We start from the raw sequence: 25,128 nt of genomic DNA on the forward strand, positions 1-25,128 counted from the left end.
AGAGAGAGAGAGAGAGAGAGAGCGAAAGAGGAGTAAGAGAACGGGCAAGAGAACGCCAAGGCGCAGAGATATATACGTAATGGGCTTTCTTTTCTTTGACAGTCATCTCGTAAAACTTTGATTATTGGCATTGAACGCCTGCGATATTTGTCTGTTCTCCTGTTAGCCGACACTAACGAGGTTAAGCTCGCGCATGCTCCTTTGCGCGCAACCAATCATAAAGGAGCTAAATTGCAGTAAGCGGGATAATTCGTAAATTATACGCACGCGCGAAGTGCACTCGCAGGGTAGATTTATGCGCGAGAAAAGCAGTCTATTAGAAAGATAGTCCAGGAGGAAAAGCGGCCAGGCGATAGAATTAAAAGGCGGTAGAGCCTGCAGAGGCGCCGCCGCGAGAGAAAGGTTGCTAGAAGCTCGCTCCTCTGATATGGAAATGGTATAGCGATATACTTTTGCACATATATGGGTATCGGTAATGGCCTCCACGGGACTCTACTCGACTTATATGTGCGCACGTACACCACTCTGTACACGTACACAGCGCCGTCAATAATTGTGCCCGTCGGCTTCTCACTATCCCCCTGGATTCCAATGGTACGCGTGCGAAATGCACGGGAGGCGCGATACACACACGCATACACGCGCGCAATACACCGAGAGACAGGGAGAGAGAGAGAAGCTCCGAATTCGCACGTACTGGATCAACAATATGCGTACGCCCTCAAGACAGCCCGGCACATACGGTATACATTGCTCACAGGGTGTTCAAACGATGTGTTCATTGTCAACCTGCGTAGATATGGATGTGCAAGCTATAACTGCATTTGCCATTGCACATACATGCACAAGCTCGAGCAGATATTGTTCGTGCCGGTGCTCGCCCTATGCACCTCGCACAAAGGAACACGTGTGCGAGGCTTTAACTATGGGTCGACTGGTGGTCATCTTTATCGGACTCGCAGTCCCGTTGATTAGCTATGAAGCTCGAGAAGACAGCTAGATTGGCGGGTGCACAAAGGGCTATGCAATGCGTTTGATGATTATGAATTTAGATGAGTCAATTGGCCTCAGAGACAGCAAATTCAAACAGCGCACACTCAAACAGTCCGACTACATGCATTGTATATTCTGGTCAAATTGTTGGCCTGCGGACTCAAGGAGACTCGACTTGCTGCGGAGGAAGGCGGCGATACAGCCTAATGGGCCACTCGAGGAACTTACGTCAACTCGTGTCGCGACCCTAATGCGCGCCAACTGCGCTTTCGCCGACGTGCGAGGATCAGACGTGACTCGCTCGTTCGCTCTCTCTCTCTCTCTATCAACGCTTGAAAGATCGAGACTGAAAGCTTCGCGTGCTTTGTCTCTCTCAAACTTTAGTTGCTGCATGTACCGACCAAACTGTTTTAAGCGCTGGTAAGAGTACTTTTTGACAGTCTATACCAACAACATCGAGGGCTGTTGTATAAACTGTGTTGACACAATTTCTCTTTAAGTGGTGTGAATAGAAATTGTCTTTTGTCGATGTCGACTTGGCAGAAGCCAAATTTGTCAAGTTGAACTAGCAAAGAGATTCACATTAAATGACGATACATTCGGTAGTGTACGATCGCAAAGCAGGCTTTATGAACAGAACACTGAATACAATAATTTCATTTTGTGGTATACGAGCTACTCTCATTCATCATGCAACAATTACGCCAAGATGAAATTAACGATACGCGAATCGAATACAAAGCGTATTCACTCGGAAAAAAACCATTCTCGGAGGGCCGATTAATAACAAAAAGAGCGAGCCGGAAACGGGCGATATTCCCACGAAAGGGAAAAAAAGAAGCAAAACAAAGCGGCAGACGAGCGAGGTGTGAACAGGCGCGCGTGCGCGAAGAGAGCGGACAAGAGAGAGAGAAAGAGAGAGAGAGAAACATACACGTACAGCGCCTATGCGCTTATAAGCTCCAGGAACAAAACATTTTTCGCGTCGGCCAATATTCAACAGGTTCATATGTGCGCCGCGCGTGTATGTGTTTCGCGCGCCCGATTGCTGCCCACACGCGCCTCTCTCTCTCACTCTTTATCTCCTCTTCCTTACAAATGTCGACTGCCGCAAAAGGGCTGCTCATAATTCCGTGTACTTTATAACTGCATTAAAAAAGCCGACAGAGACTGTCAGCGCGCCGTTGAAATACTTAATTGAGAATGGCTTTATATGTCTGTTGTTCGATGTGCTTTAAGCCATCGGCGCAGCCTTCGCCTTATTCGCATGTTTAATCCCGATAAGAATGCTCATATCTCTGTCCTGCTCTCTTACTGTAGTTTTTAAGAGCGTGTAAATCGCCTGATATATCGTATCATATTGAATAGGATTGGAGTGAGGTTTTTTTGGTACATACAGACTCGCGCAATACATCATTTCGATATCGAAAAACCATTATGAAGTATCGTCTCCGGTGCCATTTAATAAATCACAGTTCGAGATCATTTCAAAAGAGAGTTGAGAAAGCTAATTGAGCGTATAAGAGAAGAAATAATCGGAGAATCGAGGCACTCCCAAAATCGTATACGAGCTTGTTTCCCCGTTTAGGCATCGATAAATCTCTTCGTCCCTCTTGTGGTCGTATTATCCGCCCATATTGAGGTACTTATCAACCGGCAGCGCGCGGCTCGAAAATCGAGCAACGGGCATAAATTGATCGGCCGGTAAACGTGTCGGTGGGCGAGATGTGCACTCAAGTTGTAATACGGCGCAAATGTTTCTTTTCTCGCCGAAGCCGCAGATCGTGCCACTGTGAATATATATCATTGTTGAATGCACACGCGGCGGCGCCAGGGATGATAAAACTGAACTTTAGCCAAGGATTAAAGGGAAAGAGACGCGCGACGAGATAAACGACGAGATGCATCGAGCATTCTTGGCACCTTAATCTTTCTCGTTCCTCTATTACTTCTTTTTTTCATAAGCCCTGCGATATAATTTGCTGCGGCGTTCAGAAACCTGTTATTTTTGTTTCATCTTACGTACTATTAACGTCGTTTTCGTTGCATTATACGTCGCCAACAATTTATCAATCGCAAGCACAAAGAAAAACTTATACGCGCTGGTGATTTTTCCCTTTAGCGAGAACAGTGAGGAGGGAAGGTCGATTTAACGAAGCAGATATTAAAATAGAGAAAGAGAGATAGAAAGAAGTGGGCAATTTAGAGGGGCGATTGCAGCAGCCGAGAGAGGCAGGCTGAAGCGTACGGACATTGGAGTGGAAAAAATACGGGGAATGCTCGCGGAAAGACAGTATGATAAATTAGGCGAGCATGCATACAGAAGAGGAAGAATGCGCGCGGGGCGGAGGAGGAGCGCACAGAGAGAGAGAGAGAGAGAGAGAGAGAGAGAGAGAGAGAGCGCAGTGAATTTTTAAAATGCCGCGCACATGCTCGCTCGCAAAGTAATGCGTTTCAGAGGCAAATTTTTTAAATTAAGAATCTCACTGCAGTGTATATTATCGCCCGACGCATGACAGACACGGCAGCGCGCGGAAAAATAAGCGCAGCTGACAAATTAATCTCCCGAGTGCAGCGTTTGTTCTGATATTTGGGCAGTAAATTGTTTTCTCTTTTTTCGAGGCGCTTCGCAGTGATACGCTCGGCTCTGGTTATCGAGGGCGACGAGCAGCGTCTGTAGCCATAAAGTCGACAACGGTTGCTGCCCGAGAACGAGCAGGAGACGAAAATTCGTTGCAGCGGCAATTAGCCAGGTACGATTACTCGAGCGCACGAGCGCGCATAGCTAATGGTCGTGTAATTTCTAAAGTGCGCGCGACGCGCAAGCGCGCGTAATGAGCGGCCTCTTGGTGCAATTGCGACGACGACCACCGCGACGGTGAATACATATATAGCTGGCTAAAGTAGCATAATACCTACTCTACCATATACCTGCCAACCGATACGCGTTAAATTGAGATTTTCGTTAATGCCGCCCCCTGTGTTTTTCAATTGTGCGCTCTCTTTAACAAACTGGTTATAATTGACGCGCGCAATGTAGGATTATACGGTCAGCAAGCGTCCATCCCAAAAATAAGAGTAAATGGTAAATTGAAAAATACGAGAGCTATAAGCGTGCACGGAGGCTTTGCCACGCGCTGCTGCTGGTGGCGCCGCTGTAATGCAATATTCATCAAAAGCCTGGGAGTAGCAGTGGGTAGAGGTGAAGCAGCGGCGCGTGCATACGCAGAAATTACGAGAATACAGCGGGCGAGCGCAGCACTTTATTACAGCGCTTCGAGAGTGGCTGGAGATTTTGCTGGCCCCGAGTCGAGGTAGAGAGAGAGAGAGAGAGAGAGAGAACAAGCTGCACAGCGGCAGCAGCTGAATTCACGAGCAGCAATCCGAATCGGCGCGTGGTTAATAATCGGTCGGCCGAGCATCCGACTTGATCGATAAGCAGCCGAAAAGGTCGAGACTTTGTTTCTCCGATGGAAGAGTCCAGGGACGGGCGTTAAGAGCTTTCGTAATTCATAACCATGCTCGTGGTAGCTCGCAAGGGGCAAACGATATCGAGAAAAGAGCCCGAGAGTCGTACGTTATTTAGCAAGGTGCGCGCGCTGCGCAGCGAGATGATGTAGCAGGCGGGGCAGCTGCTTCGCCCTCGTGACCCGACCCTCGACGACGAGCGACTCGCGCTCCCACGACGTGTGTTCGGATTATCGATGGATAATTTGCTTTTCTGGCGTCAAACCAGGGCTTTTCAAGTATATCGATTCGCGCCTTTGTACCCTCCAAGCAGCCTCTCTTGTTCGCTCTCTTTTGTGCGATGTCTTTAAGCTACACGCGCGAAAAATGATTTATGCTTTTTAAGCGCAAATTTCGGCACCGCCTACATCGCGGCCTCGCTTGTATTTTTCATTTCCCGTGAGAATATCTAATGGAGCGTATGCTGACTTGCACAAGCAACTTATCCGATAATGATATATTTCTTCGTTTTCTTTTCCTAAGTAGAATAGACATTTGCTTCGCGATTGCCGTCACCGTTACCCGTTGTTTTATTAATTTCATTCTACCAATAAGTTATCATCGATTTGCAAGTTTGCCAAACAGAAAATGTTTGATTGTCTCAAAAATGACACGGCGATGCGAATTAAAGAATTAAGAGACGCTAGCAATCATTTACAACACAATATTACCTAGCATCTACCAAATAACGAATACATTCTCATTCCGCCATACGATGAATAAACGGTAACGTCTAAATTTTGCTTAGTTTCCAAGTAAGAAATACGCCAGCGTGCAACTTCATTAAAATAAAGCTGCGGCAATCGCACAAATCATCCGCTATTCGCTCGAGCTTCACCTATATATGTTTTTCGCTAATACGTGCCGTCCGTAACAATTTACGCGCAAACTTGGCTTAATTATCATCGCATTATTTTGCGAACGACGAGAGCGAGAACGCAATCGTCGCGCGCACGGCTGCGCTGCCACTGGCGCGACTCACGACGGACCATAAATTTTAATTAAGTTCCGGTTAAGGTAGCACACGCCAAGGGCTCTCGGCTGACTAAGCTCGCATTTGCAACTGCGCTTTTTCTTATTCTCCGTCTTTTTTTTTTCAGTTGAAAATCGGACCGAGATCCCTCCGGAGCGAGCTTTAAGCTTGAATTATCGAGCAAGGCAAGAAGTTTCGTCAAAAGAAATATAGGTGGAGGTTGCAGGGACTGAATTATTAGGCGGGTTCGGGAGCGGCCAGACGATGCTTCAATAAATTGACAAAGTTGTATTGTTTTTTTTCTTTTCGGGCCGCGCGCGTCAAGAATCACTCGCTCATTTGTATTCGCGGAAAATCGCGAATCAGTATTCGAAACAATGATGGCCAACTATTCTCATCAATTTGAAATTCCGAAACTGTTTGATATTAGGAAAGTTGGTGTGTGCGCTATATTAGCTTAGATATGAAATTGGAATATTCTGCATTATTTTGTGACAAATAGCGAAGACTCTTTCGCACAGGAAACGGCGCGGCCGAGCTTCTCAAGTGGAAAGAAAAGAGAATGAGATTTTGACGGGAAAGTATGCCGAGAAGGGTGAATTGGTGGTAACAACAGTTTTCGACGGAATGGTAAATTTATGCGGAAAATCCGTATGAACAGGGAAGTACAGGCGCTTAGAGCGGCGAAATAATGGAGGCGGGCCACGTCGAGCCTCTCTGGTGGCACCTTCGAATAAGGTATAAGAAGGAGGCCGGTTGCACTCGACTGCTCCCTTTAGCCCTTGGGAGACGAGTGTTTGGCTTGTCCTCGAGAGAGAAAGAGAGAGAAAACTTTGGAATGTCGCGCACGTGTAGTAAGCTGCGTCCTCGCTCTTCAAAGTACTCTCCAGACGAGACACGGGCGTGTTTGCGCGTGCGTACACCTCGACGCGATTCGAAAGAAAGCAAAGAGAACAAGAGGCGCGCCTTCGTGACAGAGGAACTTTTCAATTCCACTGCTCTTGGCGGAGAGAAGTCGGCGAATTTAATTACCGGCCGCTCTCTGTCCCAGCGATAGTCTCTTCTCTTTGCTCTTCTTCGTTATTGGCCGATCGAACGGAAAGCAATTTCCAAGATGTTTCCTCGTATGACCAAGGCGCAAGCTTTTCCCGCTCTTACTTTTCGGTCGAATCCACGATTGACTCCGCTTAATAAATCACGCAAAGTCTTTTACGCGGCAGCCGTAAGCCTATAAACGTTTGCGGCCAATTAATCATAGCAGCATTTCGTTTTCTCGCATTATCGATATCAATTATATCGAGTATATTCCGTCCCGAGGGCAAGTTTGGTAAGCATGATAAATTAACAAGGTCCCGAAAGTGGCAAGAACAAAAGAAAACTTGTCGGAAACTTAAAGTCACGGCGACGGCGGCAAGTCCGAAACTTCATCCAAGATGCATAAGCCCGGCGTATTAACAAAACTCCAGCGAGTATAACGCGCTCAATGTACTATGCAAAGTTCCTCGATATATCCATCATCCGGGATATTAGGAAAGAAAAGCTCGCCGGGCATATGATCGCGCCGTCGTCGTTGCGGCTTTGCGAGGAACGGCTGCTCATATTTACGCTGCGCGCGCAAAGCCGCACCTTCGCGCCTCAGTCATTCTGCGCGCGCTTTTGGATCAATTTATCAGAGTGCAAATCTTGACCAAGACCCAATCGATCAATCTTTCCACTGATAGAAAGAGACCAAACGTGTTCGATCTACACTTATTCGTTACTTATGTATAGTATCGACCAGTCATTTTATTATTTCAAGGATCAATTAGCTATGAGCACCGTTCACAGGTCATACAGATTGATGAACTTTTCAAGCTACTTTTGGCCTATCGATTTTAGCTTTTTTCAGCTTTACAATCTATTCATATTGTTTTCACCAAATTGATGCTGTCTTCATCAGCTATAATAAAAAATGGCGTATAGCAGGCAAATATAACTTTATCAGACTTGATTTAATTCAAACATGGTTATCGCCACATAACAACTTATTAATATCTCATTAACAAGTAATTAGTGAATGATGTTATTGTAGAAGAAACGTTAAATTTTATGATAACTGCTACATTCGTGCGATTTATAATGTTATACAAATTATACCACTGTGAAATAAACGCAACCTAATAATATATTTTTCGAAAATTATATACGTATAATCGTGAAAAAGATAAAAATTTCAGGTACAAAAAGGAAGGCTGTTAAAATAAAGTTTTCTAGAACCTACAAGCTTTTGAAAAGTCAAAGCTTTTAATAAAAAAAAAAAAAAACCTGACGGAATCACTAATATTTATGGACAATTATATTTTCGTCTGACCCTGGTGTATTTCATAATGCACGTATGCCATTCTAGAAAAACAAAGCTCGACCGTCCGTTTATTTATGCTGATATAGGATTCCGGTAAAATATTTATTGTCCATCAACGGAAGCTCGATAAAACGTCAAAAGCACAAGCAACGACGAGAATTCACATTTGAAAAACCATTGGCGTTTCATTGCCGCCACACGCATGAAAAATACGGGCCACGCTTTCGCGAATAAATCTCTTGTGAAGAAAATCACGCATGAAAAATAAAACGCAGAGAAGAATCGAAAATTTGGGGCAGGTACTCACCACGAGTATGACGCATCGATTTTCGTAAGTGACGCCACCGCAGCCAAGCCAGCTACCAATGATAGCAAGAGCACCTGCGGCTATCAGGGCGTAAGCCAAGATCGGGTAGGTCGAGGTCGCCATCAACGATATGTAGCTGTGCTTCGCCACCACCGTCCAGATGCCGATGCCACCCACCACTATGCCAGACAGCTGCAACATAAAGAGTACACGTATCCATTTTAATATTATGGCTTTTTTTATACTCCATTTTTCGTCTTATCAATTGTATTTTCATTACTGCAATCGACCGGTTTTTACTCGACAACTTTCTAATTTCATACTTGGCATATCGATAAGTTTCTTATGAGATCTTTTGATAGTCGTGTCGATGAAAATCTTTGGCAAATTGTGCAATCCAGGTGGAAATCGAGATTTACCTTATCCGAATTCCAAAAGATTCAATCGACATATTTTAAACTCATTCCCGTTACATACCCTACCTTAAAAAATGACGAGTGGCTGATATTTGGCGTTATGATTTTGCAACATTTGTATAGTAATAATAAAGTACTACGTTTGTATTTCAGTAGTATGATAAGTGTGCGAAAAAGTGTTATATTTAATAACTTGCCAAACTAACTATGATTTTCATAAAGTGAAAGGTTATTAATATAAATTAGAGGTTATACTGAATATATTAGTACAACCTTAGGCCATAAATTATTTTATTCCCTCATGCTAATTCCATACTTTTTTTCAAAGATCAACCCGAAGATATTCATTAATGATGACAACGCGTTATCCAATGATGATAAGGTTTTGTTTTCACGAAACGGGTCTCTTAATCGGACGAGTCAAAGATCAACCCAATCCAACTTGCTTGAGAAACAGAAGATGTTAAGAGTCAAAATAGACGCCTATTCCAGACATGGTCCTTTTAGTCATGAGCGGATTAGCCCGCTTGGAAAAGATTTTGTCTCAACCCTGATTTGGAAGTAGAGGTTCATTTTTTAAGAGTCGGGTCCTGCACCCAGGTGAATCGAGGATCAACCCGCTTGCAGAAAAGGATCTGGCTGTTATTTGTAATAAGATTGTCAGGACGATAATCTGAAAAAAGAGGGGATACTGTTGTATGTTAGGTATTTTTTAGGCTTTTTTTCAAGATATGAGGTTAAAAAAACTACTCACGTAAGCTCGTAATTTGTATTACGTTCAGCAAACTAATTTTCTTTTCTTTTATAAATAATTGAATTTATTTATCAGAGTGATTGTGTTAGTATGATATTACCATCCGAAAGGTTGAATTAATACAATAAATAGTACAGAAAGAAAAAAACAAGATAATCAAGCAAAGCTAGTTTAGCCGTCAATCGGATTGGCCGCTGCGTATCGGAAGGTCGGGTGTTCGCGCGAACTTCGAAAGCAGCACACAATCGTCAGCCTAGAAATAGGCTTGAAGCGCGTAAAAGCTCCATCGTCCCGCATCTAAATTTTTACTGCGCGTACATATCCGCGTTCGACACACCGCTACGTTAGGTAAATATTGCGCGCGGGCGGGGCGAGCTAATCCAGACGAGCTGCGCTGCAAGCGTGAAAAAAGGTGGTGCGCGCGGCAGCGCCGAGCGGATTACGGTCAGTCGTGTTGGCAAACGACCGGCGCGCTTTCTCGCTCTTTCCCCCGCGCTCACGGCAATTGCGGCGATGGGAAAAACGTGCTCGCGCATGCTCTTCCGTGCTAATGGATGCGTAAGTGTTACGTTCGCCCGCGGGTAAAAAAAAAAGGAAAAAATAAAGGAGCGACGAAAATCCTACCGGTATTCTAACGCCGGGCACGATCATTACCACCTGTAAATCCCTCTCGCCATCGACTAGCATAGCGTCGGGAAGAAGAACAAAATCATCGCCGGTCTCTCCGCGGGTGTGCTTTTCATTTCTTCTTTATTATTCAAGCTGAAACGCGCGCGCGACAAATCATACGTACTTTGCATTTGAAGCATGTCCTGAAATTTATGCCAATAGAAGCGCAATTGAATTTATAAGTAGCCAGGCAGAGATACCGCGCAGGGAGCGCGACTCGTAAATTCACCAAGTAACTCGAAACGTACTTATGGTATTTCCCGTGCCGTTTATTTTTTAGAAATAAAAGATGGGCTATTTACCACTGCCGGACGGCAATATCCTAGCATGTGAAGCTGTACTCGCTGCTGACCGTATATATACGCTACTGGAGCTCGCGGAGCAGCACTTCCGTAGCGAGTAATTCAACGCGGATGCGAACCCGTATTCCTAGTCTAATTAAAGCTCGCCGAGTTTTGAGCTACGATGCATCGCGCAAAATTGCAAACGCCGCTCTGTACAACAGGATATGATGTACGCTACTACGCTAAGGTAATACAAAGCTTTATATGGCAAAACCAATGGCGATTGCTACCGCATCATCTCAAATTGAAGCTCGCAAATCAAAACAAATTTAGTAAAACTGCATACCTAGCACTCTGACATATTTTAATTTACTTTTTGTCGCTTTTTTCGAGAGACAACTCTTTTAACTTTATCAAATAATAACTGATATTTTGAAAATTGTTATATTAATTTATTAAATTAATTATGAAGTTGACGGTAGATTGTACGTTGTAACAAGTTCAAGTATGGATAAATTTCTAAAAGGACCATCGTTCGGCAATATTAACTTATAAATGAAGTAATCTTTTCGACAGAACATGCTGTTGATATATAAACAATTCCAGCCTTGAGACTCATAATGATACAATATATATTCAATATTTACAGAGTACTTTTTAAAATATTTTTGTATGAACTTATTAAATTAGTATGAAATAGAGCACAAGTGCATCGATTAATAAGCTGTCTATGACCTCAAAAAATTCTATAAAAATGTTAAATGTAAAAGCACATCAGTCTTACAAAAGCCATAAAGAATTGTAATCAAATTACTAGTGTGGCATAGACAGAATGAGAGGATATAATTTTCTGTCCAAAGAAGGAACGGAGCATGTATGGTTTTTGTCAACGTGTATTTAGCAGGTTAGAATCACATAGCATAGCATGCATAGTGCACACGCATGTTTTTCACTTGTTCTTCAATTTGTAACTTCAATATACTAAATTTCAAAGTACTTTCTAAATTACTTTATTGTCACACTCACACATGACCTATATCACCAATCTCAGACTGCAAATTTGTTATAATTAAGTTAAATAATACAAATTTGTATTAATGTCTTACCAGTAAACTCAATATTACTACTTTTCATCTTTCATCTAGATCAAACGTATTTGTGCGTTTGTGTAAGGCTTCCAATGTTACCGAAATTAACTGACATCAAAGTAATTTTTATCAATAAATATAGCAGCGACATATTTGAACCTAACGAGCTTGTCAATTGCATTTCGCCGGCGTAATTCTCGTTTCATACGCGCGATATGAGAGTAGAAAACAATTTTCACGTTGCTTTTATTTCTAGGCAGATACGGGATTAGTATGCGCCGTCAACGGAGCAACTTTTCCTTATACGTGTCAAGCACACGCGATCTCGCTCCAAGAGACTCGCGAGCTTCGCGTATAGTCGACCAAGAAAATTGCACGTAGTCGTCGTCAATTCGCCATGAAGCGAGATCGAGTTGAAAAATCAGGTCACACCTGTTGTAAATTTAGCGTTCATGCTTCTAATGCTCGCGCGAATCTCCGATATTGCAATTTCCATGCATTTTATCATGCGCACGCAACGCTGTTGCGGAAAAATTCTTTTCTGTCCTGCTCCGGGCGGCGAGTTTCGTGTTCAATTTTTTCTTATTCATTTTGCGATCGTATCACGTGCACACTTGCTCTCGCCGAAAATTGCCATCAGGCATGCACTGGCATTACAACGAGAATCAAAATTAATCCCAAAATACACGCGCGAGCTGCGGCTTCGTCGATTAATTCTTTTCGTGGAAATAAAAAGAAAACACTTTATGCGTACGAGCGTATCGAAATTGTAAGCTCATTTGCCATTATTTCATAAAAAAATACAGAGTGCAGGGCTTTTGTATTTGTACTTGACTGTAATATTTTCGCGCAAACAAAAGAAAAAGATCATGCCAATTACATGCTTGTTAAGGCTGTTTTTCGTACGGGCGATTCTTTCGCTGAATAAATATAATTACTACGATCGGCGGCACATTGTAATCCGCGTCGAAAACACCCTATCAAGAGTTGTTCATTGTGCGTTGACCAGCAATTTGCGCATTATTCCCGCAAATCACGATTCATTCCGCCACATGCGCTGCCAGCAATCAATACAAGAGTTGACTGGAGCGCTTTCATTAACCCGATATTAACGAAGCCCATTGGAAGCCGGAAAAAAGTCAAGCTATCCAAACAATTAGCTGGCGGGGGCTGCTCCCATTCATTCTGTCGGACGTACGGGTCCCCATTGTTCGAAGCAAACGTAAGCGTCTGAGTAGGTTAAGTCTCGAAATAACGAGGACGCCTGAGCTGATTGAGATATCGAGCGTAGCAAGAGAGAGCTTAATGAAGCCATCACTGCTAAACAATTATTGCCTGGCCTATGTAGCGCATCAAGTGCAATGCTCGTTAGACCATCTCCTACGTCTTACCGCGTCTACGTCTTTATAAGCTGTGTCTTTCAAAGTCTACCGGCAAGTATCTTCTTGTCTCGCTTTTTTGTCTTTGGTTTACTTTACAAATTTTTGGAAAACAACCTAGTTATCCAATGTTTTCAAACACAAGAAAATAAAAACGAAAATTATTCCAGATTTGATCGACAATAGATGCTTTTTACCAATAACAATAATGCGGGACATAGAAATCACGAGAGCGTTAAGTATTTTCAAGTGATTGAAATATTTCCATTTTCGCGCAATGGCGTTCATTCATTCATCGACGTTGTTTGATCGGCGCATGTTTGTCGTTTGAACTGGATTGCGGGTAAAGTTGAGAAAAGCCGTGGGAGGCCATTCATCACAAGGACAATAAACATCGGTATTAAGTTGTTTTTCATTTTATATTGTAATTGCTTTACTTTATCAATCGCAACACTAATCCCGTAATGACGATAACGGATCTCCGATTCTTTTACACTCTTCGACCAAACGAAAGAGAATCGGATTCGATTAATAACCTAGTAAGCTTATTGAAAGGCCATTGAAAGATGAAATGCTCTTATCTACTGTTCAGTTCTTGAGGTGAGTGCAAGAATATAGAATATTGTTTCTCGCTAGCAGGAAAATGAGTAGTTGAGCCAAAACTCGGTTATTTGATTGCAAGTATATCCTATTTCAGTTTCTAAATGAATCTACAGACGAGGTATACCTTTCATAGCTGTATAAAATCGGACGAAAATCGAGTACTCTTAAAAAAATAAAGGGTCAATAAAAGTCTTTTAGATTGCGCAATATTAAAAAAGAGCATAGTAAGTTTGTTTCAGCAAAAAACAGACACGCGAAAGTATCGAATTTCTAAAAAAATGTAAGTAAGTCTTCATCTAAGGTATAGTTATCTGTAGTTGAGAAGCAGTGACGAAGTAGCGATCAATGAAATGATTAGAATCAAAGGAAAATGGAAGAAAAGGCAACAAAGAAAGAATTCTTGATAGATGATTGATGAAGCGAAGGAAAACGCGTCGGAGCGAGTTCATTGAAATTCAATCAGAACTAGGCGAAATTTTTGCACGTCCCAAGCGGAGCGAGGCGAGAGGAAAAAACTCATCAGACAGGCGGCTCTCTCAGGCCGTGAGAATAATTGATTCTTTTTATCGGCAATCACATTAGCCGATAACAGCTCTCGACTTTCGCAGATGAAGTCATTAAAAGTAATCCAATTTAAATTCCAGCTGCAGCTCTGACTGTCCGCGAGCAAAAACTGTAAGCTGTCGTTGCGCCTTCGCACTCCAAGGTAGAAAGAAGAAGCTCTGCCCGGCTGAGCGCCGATTGTTTTTCCGTCTCGACTAGTCTACAATTACGTTTGGAGGGTGCTACCGCGACCGCAGCGCCCGCGAACAAAAGGTGCCCGGGCGCGAACGACAAAAAAAAAATAAAGCCCGCAACGTCGCTCGCCTCTTTTCTCTCTTTACGAGTGTCTTCGGCCGCGTGGCGACGGTGGTTTTGCGGCTTGCGGCTATGCTTACTTCGCAACCTTCAGGCCGCTTTCTAGCCCGCAAAAATCGTCTGGAAAATACGCATATAGCCGCAATTCCACGCAAATGTATACTTGAAAATCAGAGTTGTGCGATGTGCTCCCGCGCGGAACGTCTCGATATCTCGCGCTCGTGCGCACAAGCCAACAAGCTAAAAGCACCACGCGGACGTCGAGCGCTCAATGAAAGCTCGCGCACTGCCAAACGAGAGGAAAAGAGATTAAAAAAAAAACACTTTTTTTATTTATGCGAGCGTCCGCCTGCCCAAAAAACTATCACAGCTTTCAAATTTCCATCAACGTCGGCGAGTCTATTTTGTTTGCGAGCGCGTCGGTTCTCTGGTTTTCATAAATGAAAGCTTTCGCGGCGAGCGCAAACAAAAGAAATACATGCGAGGAGCGCGGCGCGAGAGAGAAAAAAGATGACACTCGAGCTCTCGTCGTTATGAAATCGCTATCGCGACGGTGGACCGGACGCGCATTCACGAGACATGTATTTGGTTGCTAGAGGCGCAGACCAAGCACAGCTGTTGATTAGCTGTACATGCAGGTGGAGAGCAGGCCAAGCGTCGTTTGGAAAATAGCTGGCGAGCTGCTTGCGGTTTTGCGCGGCCATAATCCGGAAACTCGATAGGCGTGCCTCTTTCTCTCTCTCTCTCTCTCTCTCTCTCTGCGGCTTGAGTCCGCTTGCGAAAGGATTGCGCGCGCGGGCTGCTGAGCTTTCCAGTCCGCGCGCAAGGGGAGAGCACGCGACGATCCCCGAGGATAGAGGCGTGACACCTCTCTCCGCTCGCTTGCTTTGCGCAATTTTCCTTTTTTTCCAGAGGCGCCAAGATTAATGCTTCGCTTGGTCCGAAAGTTTGCCAACCGGATAGAGTGTCGAGAGGAGAATCGTGTTTTCGATTGTGTAAAAAGGCAGCATTGCACCGCGATATCTACAAATGATCGATTTGTGAAAACACAAGCGGAGAACGATACGAGCTGCTTATGCATAAATTAGCTTATCGCGCTGGTAAATCGGCGCGAAGGGGGATAGGTGTGATTGCAATTTATGCCGAGTGCGGAATGGATGAAACGGCAGCGATGCTTCATAATTTACAAACCGTAAGAGCTCGAGGCAGGCGGGCGCGGGCTCTCTCGCGCGAGTCGCGCGACGCCACGCCGCTTGCGGTGCAGGCGCACTTAGGACGTGCGCGCCTTGCTCTACACCAGCTATGCCACGTATTTACGGAGTAAACACTTAATACCAGCCCCGGCAGTCTACTCTATCTGACATCTTCGCGCCGTCGCGCTCCCGCTCCCGCGACTATTATTTCACTGCGTCTATACTCGTGTTTTACCTGCTGTTCCTCGCGCGCCGCGAACTTTGTCGCTGTTGTTCAGAGCAGCGGGCTTCTTTATCAGCCGGAGATTTTGGTTAATCTCCACTCGAAATGTCGCACTACACGTGCATCACGTCTTGCATCTGCTTGCTTTTATTTTTATTGCAATTACGAGGGTTCCACTGCCGGACTATACGAACTTGGCGTGCCATTCATGATTGTAATGCCGAATAAGCGAATCTATCGAGGTGACAGAAGGATCACAAGGCGAAAAAAACAAGATAAGTAATAACTGAAACTAGCTGTACTTCTCGCCAAGCCATTCATTTCAGCTATATACTTGCACTCCCACTGTTTCTCTTTAGCTAATCACCTGTTTCAAATGTCCGCTCTCAACTAGTAATCGCGTGCTGACAAAATACACGCGCGCTCTTTTCTTTCAATGAATGGTAAAACACTCAAATAGCAAATATCAACAACACTGGATTTCCACTTTCTACGCCTTAAATTAGTTTTTTTTTTTTTGCAATGACTAAGATCAATGTAAAGTGTTTGTTACGCTGTCAGTAAAGTTTTTTAAATAAAAATAATAAAAATATAGTTTAGATGTTAAAAAAAATTGTTTGTCCCGTACGTAAATCATCGTATTGAATCAATCAGCTCCTGGTGATTAAAAGGTTGTATTCTAATTCGATTTGAAAAAAAAAGTAATGATTCATTCGACATCACATCTATTTCGTAATCCTGGCAAGGAGTGACGACATCGCGCCAGAATTACAGCAGTAAAAAGCGTTAACAGCCAAGTGAGACAGTCGAGAACAAAAAACGGAATCTTTGGTAAGCGTGCGAGGCGTCAAAACATAAATTAAACGCGCCGAGGCACGAAAGCGAAGAAAATGAATTTTCAAGGATGAGGCGTGTACACAGCCAAAGAGAGCGTCGAGATAAAGCCAAGAAGGAACAGAGAAGAAGTAAAAAAAGAGTCTCGTGTATACGACGTCCGGCGTGACGAGCGGACAGGTTTTCTGGAATTCGAGCGCGCGAGCGTTTTCTTCCTCTGTCTCTGTCTATCTGTCTCTGTCTCTCTCTCTCTCTCTTTCTCTCGATATATACGCCCACGCTGTAGGTACATATAGCTGCACTCGAACGGTTGCAGCCGCACTCATTCTTATCGCTCTGCCTCTTTTCTCGCGCCTGAGACATAACGTATAGCGGAATCTCTCTTTTGAAGCAGCGGAATGAAGCTGCTAATATTTGCCGATTCGTTAATTTTTCAATTTTAAATCAATGCTAATGAAGACGCTTCTGCTACTGCTGATCGATGCCTTCGCAAATGAAATTCAAATTTATGTTGATTGCATTTATTCTTATTAGCTGCTCGGAAAGTGAAATGAAGATGTTTTTGTATTTACGTTTTTTACAAATTATAAATAGACGTGCGTGAGCGTATGGCTCTATTTGAGTGTGTTTTATGTAAATGCACGTCTGTTGTAACGATATTCGACCGGCAGATTTTTGATCGAATAAATTAGGTTTCCTGCGATAAATGCTTATTAATTGTGTTGCACATTAATAATGTACAGTCCAAGAAATCATTTCCGTGTATGTACGGTGATTTGTTATTAATTCCTCTGTTAAATGTACTGATGCGCAGTATATTGTAAGATGTACCGTTTGTCGTAAGAAAATAAACTTTACCAGTGCTTAAGCACTAAAAAACCGAAATAAATAACCCACGCCCACAGCGACACCTGAAATTTTACTCAGAATATGTACCTACTGAAATGGAATAAAAACAGATCCATCACGAGGCAGTAGAAATTTTTGTGACACAGACACACAGAGTCACACACGCACACGCACGCACGCACACACACACGCACGCACACACACACACACGCACACACACACACACACACACACACACACACACACACACACACACACACACACACACACACACACACACACACCACATTATAAAGGGGTAATACCAAAAGCAGCAAGGAACAATCTCTCCAGAAAAAAGAATCCGTACATAATAGTCTCGCCTCGGAAGAGAGAAAAAAGAAGTGTCCATGGTATTTTTACGAGCATTCGGAGAATGCAAAGGAATCATAGTCTTTGGTCCTTAGGATGATACGAATGGAATAATATACAGCGTACACGCGAACGCTTTTATGAGGCGCTGGGCACCGCCGGTGGTCGGGAGATGCCGAATTCCGATTATGAAGGCTCTGTGTACGACGCGAGAGAGTTTACGGCTACTATGCGGTTGGCCGCCGACGTCGACGACCAAATTAACGATAAGGCTTAGGAGAGGTGCTGCCTTCGCGCTCACCAAATTACCCACTTACTCTCGTCACCTTTTTGCGCTTATAAAGATGATTATGCGCTGCTGCGCCCTTTGCTTCTTACAACGCACTGCAATCTTCCTAATTAGGCAGTATTAATTTGTGCTCGTGCATTATCGAAGCGCTCATCTGACTCACTGTACTTCAATGTTTACTAGCTATATGTTGCGCAGTTCGAAATTCAATATCTGTTGTCATCCGTTGACAAATGTAAAGCTACATAGCGTGAAAGAGTGAGGTCACTGCAACCGTTATTGAAAGCAGGTCGTAAAATCTTCAAACGTATACTTATCATTACTCCTTAGTCTGGAGTGGACGGTTCTTTCGCAAAGAAGTGCCTTTGCTTGTGCGTATTGAATAAAGTCTTTGAGGTGAAATTCTACTCTAATAATCCCGATGATACTAAGTTATAAAAACAGTTTATAGCGTCAACTGTATTGTGTGATTTTTAATGACTATTGAATTCGATTTTGACTCTGACAAGAAGCTCATAAAACACACCTGTGGGAGATCAAATTTCGTACTCGAAACGCAAGCTCTACATTACACACAACTTGCACTTGCGTGATGCACTTTGGATAAATCTCGATACAAAAGCGCTCTTAGGATAAAATAAGAGAAAAAAAGGTAGCAAGCATCCGAACATTTCACATTTACTCTCTCTATCTCTCTCATCACTGATCTCTCGAAGGGCCTACGCTAGGCGACATAATCTCTAATTAGGTTGAACTCTCTCATAGCGTGTGTATAGTTAAAGTGCAGTCTCTCGACGCTAGCACCACAATTCCCATTTATGACCAATTCAATTAACGATTCTCACTGGCAATGTGTACAGGTTACACACACACACACACACACACACACACACACACACACACACACACACACACACACACACACACACACACACACACACACACACACACACACACACACACACACACACACACACACACACACCATACGTCAAGGTGTGAAGCTTGAAACCTTTCTCGATGACAAAAGAGTGAAAAGCCAAGCTAATTAATGGGGGAACCGAGTTGAATGCTACAGATTCATTGAATTGCGAGCTTTTTGCGCGCGCGACGAGCTTACAGCAGCGCACCGTCAATTATCTGGCAACTTCTTAGTTGCCTGCAAAAGTTAGATGCGAAAATATGAATTATTAATGGCTGCGAGTGTACGTCGTATTATTTGCCAGCTGAGACTAGCAGTTTTCTGCAATTCAAGTAACTGGAAATTTTTAATGTTCGCTAACGCTGAAATATCGTTTTGAATGAAACTAAAGTTGAGCAGACATTGTACTTGTCACAAGTTCTCTTTTTCCTGAAAAAAATAATTAACATCCGCAAAGTTTGATTGTCAGTATATTGCTGCAGCGCACTTTCGCGGAATTTATTCTTTTCGATGTTCATAATCCAAACGGGGGACGGGCGAGGGCTCGCAAAAAGAATCGTGCACGTGAGAGCGAAGCCCAGACGGTGTATAGGCAGCGTGATACGCAGAAAAGCAAAACTAGCGCGCATCATAAAAGATAAGCAGACTGTAAGTACAGCAGCCTGTGCGCGAACAATGCGTGTGAGCAAGAGAAATAAAAGTCTGATTCATTGTCATACAGATCGTAGATTTCGACATTACGTATGTATATACAGCTATACGCAACAAAAGCGCGAGCAAAAGATCTCATCCACCTCTAGAGGGAGAAGTGCTCGCAGCTCGTATGGGAATACTAAACAAATACTGCGAGAGTCACCGCACGGATATGGCACACGTGAATAAGAGACGAAAGAGGGAGAGAGAGAGAGAGAGAGAGAGAGAGAGAGAGAGAGAGAAAGAGAAAGAGAGAGAGAGAGAGTGCTTGAAAAAATTCATAAAACTGCCAAATAGAAAGAGCTGAAAGTGGAAAGCGAGAGAGCGAGATAGGGGTGATGGCAGAAAGAAACGTAAAAAATAGAAAGGTTGCAAGCTCTATACTCTACGCGGGATGAGTAATAATAAACCTTTTTGCGCGCGATATGGCCAATGGGTCACTTGTCTTACTTTCAGGCACGTTCTGGCGAGAATCTTTTTTTTCTCTCTCTCTTTTCGCTTCGCTCACCTAATTAGCTCAGTTTAATTTTACTATCGCGTGAGTGTAGACCATTCGACGATTCACGCGGTGTTTCATAATTAACATTCGGCTAGGGTTAATTTAATCAAAACTTTCGGAGCCTATAACTTATACAGATTCTCATTTTCGACACATGAGTCATTCGAAAACTGGAAATAAATTGATCTATGGATTGTAGATACTATTATGGGTCATTTCGTATTAAGCGAATTTACAAGTGATTGAAATATTATTTTCAAATTAGTCTAATTTATAGAAATTAGTCAGGTGGAAAAAATGTATATTTCACTGATCGCTTGTATATTTCCCAAGCTCATTGAAATTCTCGAATAATAAATTCCATCGAAAACTGTTTTCCGATCCTCGCCCGCTCTTTCTCTCGCTCATTCGGTCGCAGCAAGAAGAGATAAATATTCCCCTGGCCACGGGCCTTAATTAAAACTCCACCCAGTTAAAACAGATCGCTTCGGATGCAAACCCATAACTCATGCATTGATTGTACAAAAATGTGTTCCCAGTTAAATATTCCTGCGAGCTGTTGGCATTGAACTTTTGCAAAACCAGATAAAAAAATTCGTATCAAAAAATCCACCGAAAATAGGTTCTTTTCTTTTTTAAATTTATGTCATTTTACAAACTTTTCTAATTACAACGATGAACCGAAATTATTGAACTTCAATGAAAGAATATTTACATCACTCATTAATGTTGGAAAGTTTTCAAACTAACTTAACAGCGTGAAACACTCTAACTAATACACTCTTTTACATATAGGTACAAGTTATATTGAAATTAAATTTCTTTTCGGTATATGAGTAACGAAATATATATTTCAAATTTATTGTGGAATAAAATCTTTAAGCTTGAATTCGTTTCGAATATGTGAAACATTCTTATAATACATGAATCCTATAGAAACAAGATGAAAATAACAATTTAATCAATCAAAATCCATGTAGAAAGTCACTCGAGTGAGAACCGTTTTGGACATGAGACTATATAGGTTGAAATAAGTATATGTGTACATATAAAAGAAGTGTAGTCACAAAGCAATAGCACAAGGAGGAACGGCGCGGCATATGACGGCAGCGGCAACGAGGAATCTTTGAGGTTGACCGCCTTATAAGGAGCGGAGCCATCTTTTACTCTCACACGCGCGTTCTGCCCTGGTAAGTATACAAGAGAAGAACTGCTCGGAAGTGAACAACGATTCGTGGGATCCATATAAGTGAAACGACGCCCGCGCGCTCATTCGTTTTTTTTTTACCCAAGCGGCTCATTAGGCTCTGAATTAAGCCGCCGCGAATTTGCGCATCGTTTGCTCGGCGGGACAGCTCAATTTTTTTACACTCGCAATGTAATTGTGTACCCGCCGAGCGAGTGCGTTGTTATTTTCTCAGACTGCGGACTTTCATTTTCTCATTAGGTCGTTGGTGATTGATGCGTTCGCGTGCGCACGCATTAAATAAACATAACGAGAACAAGTCTGCGCTTAATTATGTTTTCTCGATACAAAAAAACAAAATAATAATTGCACAGTTTTACAGCTCACTATGGCCAAGAGACCGCAGCAGCTTTTAGACTGAAGTTTCCAACTGAACAAATTGAATAACAACTAGAATTTAGTGGTGCGGGCAACCGAACTACTGTAAATTTCATGTATCGAAGCGGAAACTTCTAATTAAAGCCACGTGCGGACCATTTGCAACCTCACGAAGTTGTTGATCCTGGCGAGCAATAAAACTTTTCGTCGTTAATTACAATTAGTAAACAAAAGTCATATTTGCAGCCCCGAAAACTGCAAGGGTCCAAACAATCATGGAAATTTTCGCAACCAAATAGAGACCAACAATGTTTTCAAAGTAAACGGTACATTTGATATTAAAAATGATATTGATGGAAAACATCACAAGCGGATGCAGTTTCAAAATATCTGCTATGAAGAAAATCGTTAAAAGCAACGAAATAAATCGTAATCGCATTACGAAAGAGTGTACAAGAAAGAGTGCAAGACTATAAGATAAAGAATGCTCTTCTTTTCTCTTCGCATCCTCGTGATCCGAATAAAATGAACTAAGCTTAATAATGCCTGTAAGTTAAAAGTGCTAGTCTGTTAGAAAGCCTCGACAAAGCTTTTGTAAGGAAATATCTGAATTGGAATGAGTCGAGGCTCGTATTTTTGTGCTGTCATCAGCCCACGGACCCCAAATTGATAGACATTGCTGCGGCAATTATCTCACCATGTAGCATAAATTTGCTGATATATCGGATCGATTGGCTATTCGCTCACGCGATCCTATCGAGGTATGAGAGCACGTGGAAGTGTTACATTGCTGCGTTATTATTGGAGAAGAGTTAAAAAAAGTCTGAATTGCGTTGTAATTATTATACTTTGATAAATAATGCGCGTTTTGCATTTCGTCTTTTTTTCAAAGTAGCTGTTTCTAATTGACCGTACTTTTATTTCCTCTTATAGAGTGACACGCTCGAACGAAACGAGACTATTAATAAACAGGATCAAAGTTTATTTCACACCTCTACCGTGTAAATGCCGAGCGATCTTATCGTGTTACATCCTCCAAGGATAAGCCGCTCTCAAAAAATGGTTGTGCCTATATAATTTTCATAAATTTGTCACGGCGGGAAAAAGTATCAGTTTACACTCGCAAAGCACATAATCGTGCATTTGGAAACGAACGTGCTAAGTGTGCTGCTGCTCAGCTGCTTGCATCACCGAACGAAAACAAGTTACTCCACCTTCGTTTAATTTATTCACGCGGCGAGCATGATAAAAAAAGGGAAAAAAAAGGAAAGGTAGAAGGAGCCGCGCGGCGCCAGTCATAAAATCAGAGCCTTGCGCGCTCGACGGTAGCTTCTAAACGCGCACAGCCTCATCATCATCGACGGAGAGATAAGGGGAAGAAAAGTAGCGAGTAGAGAGGAGATTTCCAGGCGCGATGCTGGCATCGACCGAAACAGGATAAGCATCGCGAGTCATCGCTCAGATGAACACTTATATACACGCCGCGAGCCACGCGCACGCTTGGCCGCTCTTCCCTTTTTCCAACGGTAGCACTACAACCGTACCGGATGTCCAGAAACATTGCTCGCTAGCCGCGTGGCTTTTCTGTTTAGCTTGCGGATTTGCGATCTTTCATCCAATTTTTCTTTAGTCGAAGGACATGTTCTTTTTATTATATTATTTTCGCGTCGCGCGTCCGATTTCAGAACAAATAGATTCACACAAATGACGATTGTCAATGTTCACCAGAGCATGCAGGTTTAATTGCACAAATAATTTTTCCTCTGTACTATTGGAATTACTATTTAAAACAAATATACCAAGAATGTTACACACGTAAAATATGCATCCAAGTAAAATAATCGAAAATTAACAAAATATTTCCAGCAAAACATTACATTCGAGGCTTTTAATTCGCAAAATTCTTTCAACTTTTGCGCACGTGGGTTACCTCGACAAAAGTTGAACCGAGATTGACAGACAACAACACGAGCAAAAAATTTTTCTAATTAGCTGCGAGAAAAAAAGGGCGAACGAGGAAGAAGAATGGCGAGATTGAAGCATGGAAAAAATGCGAATAAGTTGAAGGGCACATATAAGCCTTTGGTTCTACAGGGACTGAAATTCAGGCGCTATGCAGAAAAGAAAGGCGCCCCAAGCTCTATTTGCATTCTATTTTTTGAGCGCGAGCGCGCCCCCCACGCAAAAATCCCTTATTACTTTGGCACGCCTCAGACCCGTGTAATACAGCCGTCGGAGCTTTTACATTATTTCGTCCAGACAACGAGCAGCAGCTTAGAATACGCGAGGAGAGAAAGACGTCGCGACGAAAAGCCATTTAAATCCTTAGCGAGGTCCTTCCGCGAATCCACTGAATGAGTTTTTTTGCCAAAACTAAGTTGGATCAATCGATCCTTCAAACTCGGCTGCTATTCGTTGAATTTGATTTGCAATTTGCTTTTGTGACTATCTTTTTTCAAGTCTGATAAAGATTTGGCAGTATTTGATCAGAAGTTAAGAATCAAACTTTGATCCATCGTAACTCACGTGACACACTCTTGCAATATAAAGTTCGCAAGGGAACAGGATTACCGGCTGTCAAAAGTTATGATCCTACCTATAGCCTTAAGTAATCTTGGCACGGTGTGAGAAAGAGAATATTGAACTATCTGACATTTACTCAATATAAGCATTGATTCATTGTTTCACTTTATTTTCAATTTGAAACGCTTATTGAATAGAGTCGTAGAGCTAATTAATTTTTTACAGTCTCGTTGTCCATCGACGCAATTAGTCAACTGGAAATCTGATAGCACAGAGTGAAGTGTTTCATTCTTGGCATTTATTACCAAAAGAAATTTTGCCCGAGATAAAGAGATCCTTAACGATGAAAAGTAGCCTTTCGCTCTCTCTCTGCCTCTTCCATTACCCGACTTGTCATTTTGATATTCGCGGCCGCGTTGTTCCTGCGGCGCCGAATCGGTTTTCATATTTTACAGAGACTTGCGCACAACTCGCTGGCTTCTTCTTCTTTCTCTTTCTTTCGCCTGAAAATTTATACCACGCGCGTCGCGAGGAAAGCGAAGAATAACGGAGTTTCGCTTTTCTACGCGCGAGAGAGGCGACGATAAGCTTCGCAACGGGAGCAACTTGCTTCGAGTGACTACGAAATTTACCGTGCATATTTTATGACTCGTTTTCCGTTTTATCGGTAAACGTTCAGGTATTAATAGTGGGCAATTGTGTTCCAACGGAATCTTATCAAGCACAAATTATTGTTCATCTACGCGTTTTTATTTTCTTTAACCGCAACCTTCAATAAGTTTGTATGGAAAAATGTCTACGAGCAACATGCAAGAGGAGGATGTATCAGTTGCGGCGAACAAACAGCGAATCCGCTTATCATGCAGATTGGAGTGAACATGATGCCTGCCGGGCGAGTCTGAGTTCCGGACAGCAACACCAAACAATTAGCCTCGCCCTAAAATCAACGTGCCTGTACCTATGCCAAGCCCGCAGAAGGCCTCGTGGGATTTCATGTCTCCGTTGGCGCGTTTGAT

General features: G+C 42.8%; 1 protein-coding gene across 4 annotated transcripts in view; it reads right to left on the reverse strand.

Annotated features, from left to right (window-relative positions):
* The window catches only part of LOC131663688 (CD151 antigen-like), a 178,852-nt gene that overhangs the window by 34,340 nt on the left and 119,384 nt on the right, over positions 1-25,128 (reverse strand). For all 4 annotated transcript variants that reach the window (XM_058934224.1, XM_058934223.1, XM_058934221.1 and 1 more), the window contains one exon: positions 8,122-8,313. In XM_058934224.1, coding sequence (XP_058790207.1) covers positions 8,122-8,313 — 192 coding nt within the window. The remainder of the gene's footprint in view (positions 1-8,121; positions 8,314-25,128) is intronic.

Source organism: Phymastichus coffea, unplaced genomic scaffold, assembly GCF_024137745.1.
Source record: "Phymastichus coffea isolate CEN01 unplaced genomic scaffold, Cenicafe_Pcof_1.1 PCOF00038, whole genome shotgun sequence".
Taxonomy (NCBI): Eukaryota; Metazoa; Arthropoda; class Insecta; order Hymenoptera; family Eulophidae; genus Phymastichus; species Phymastichus coffea.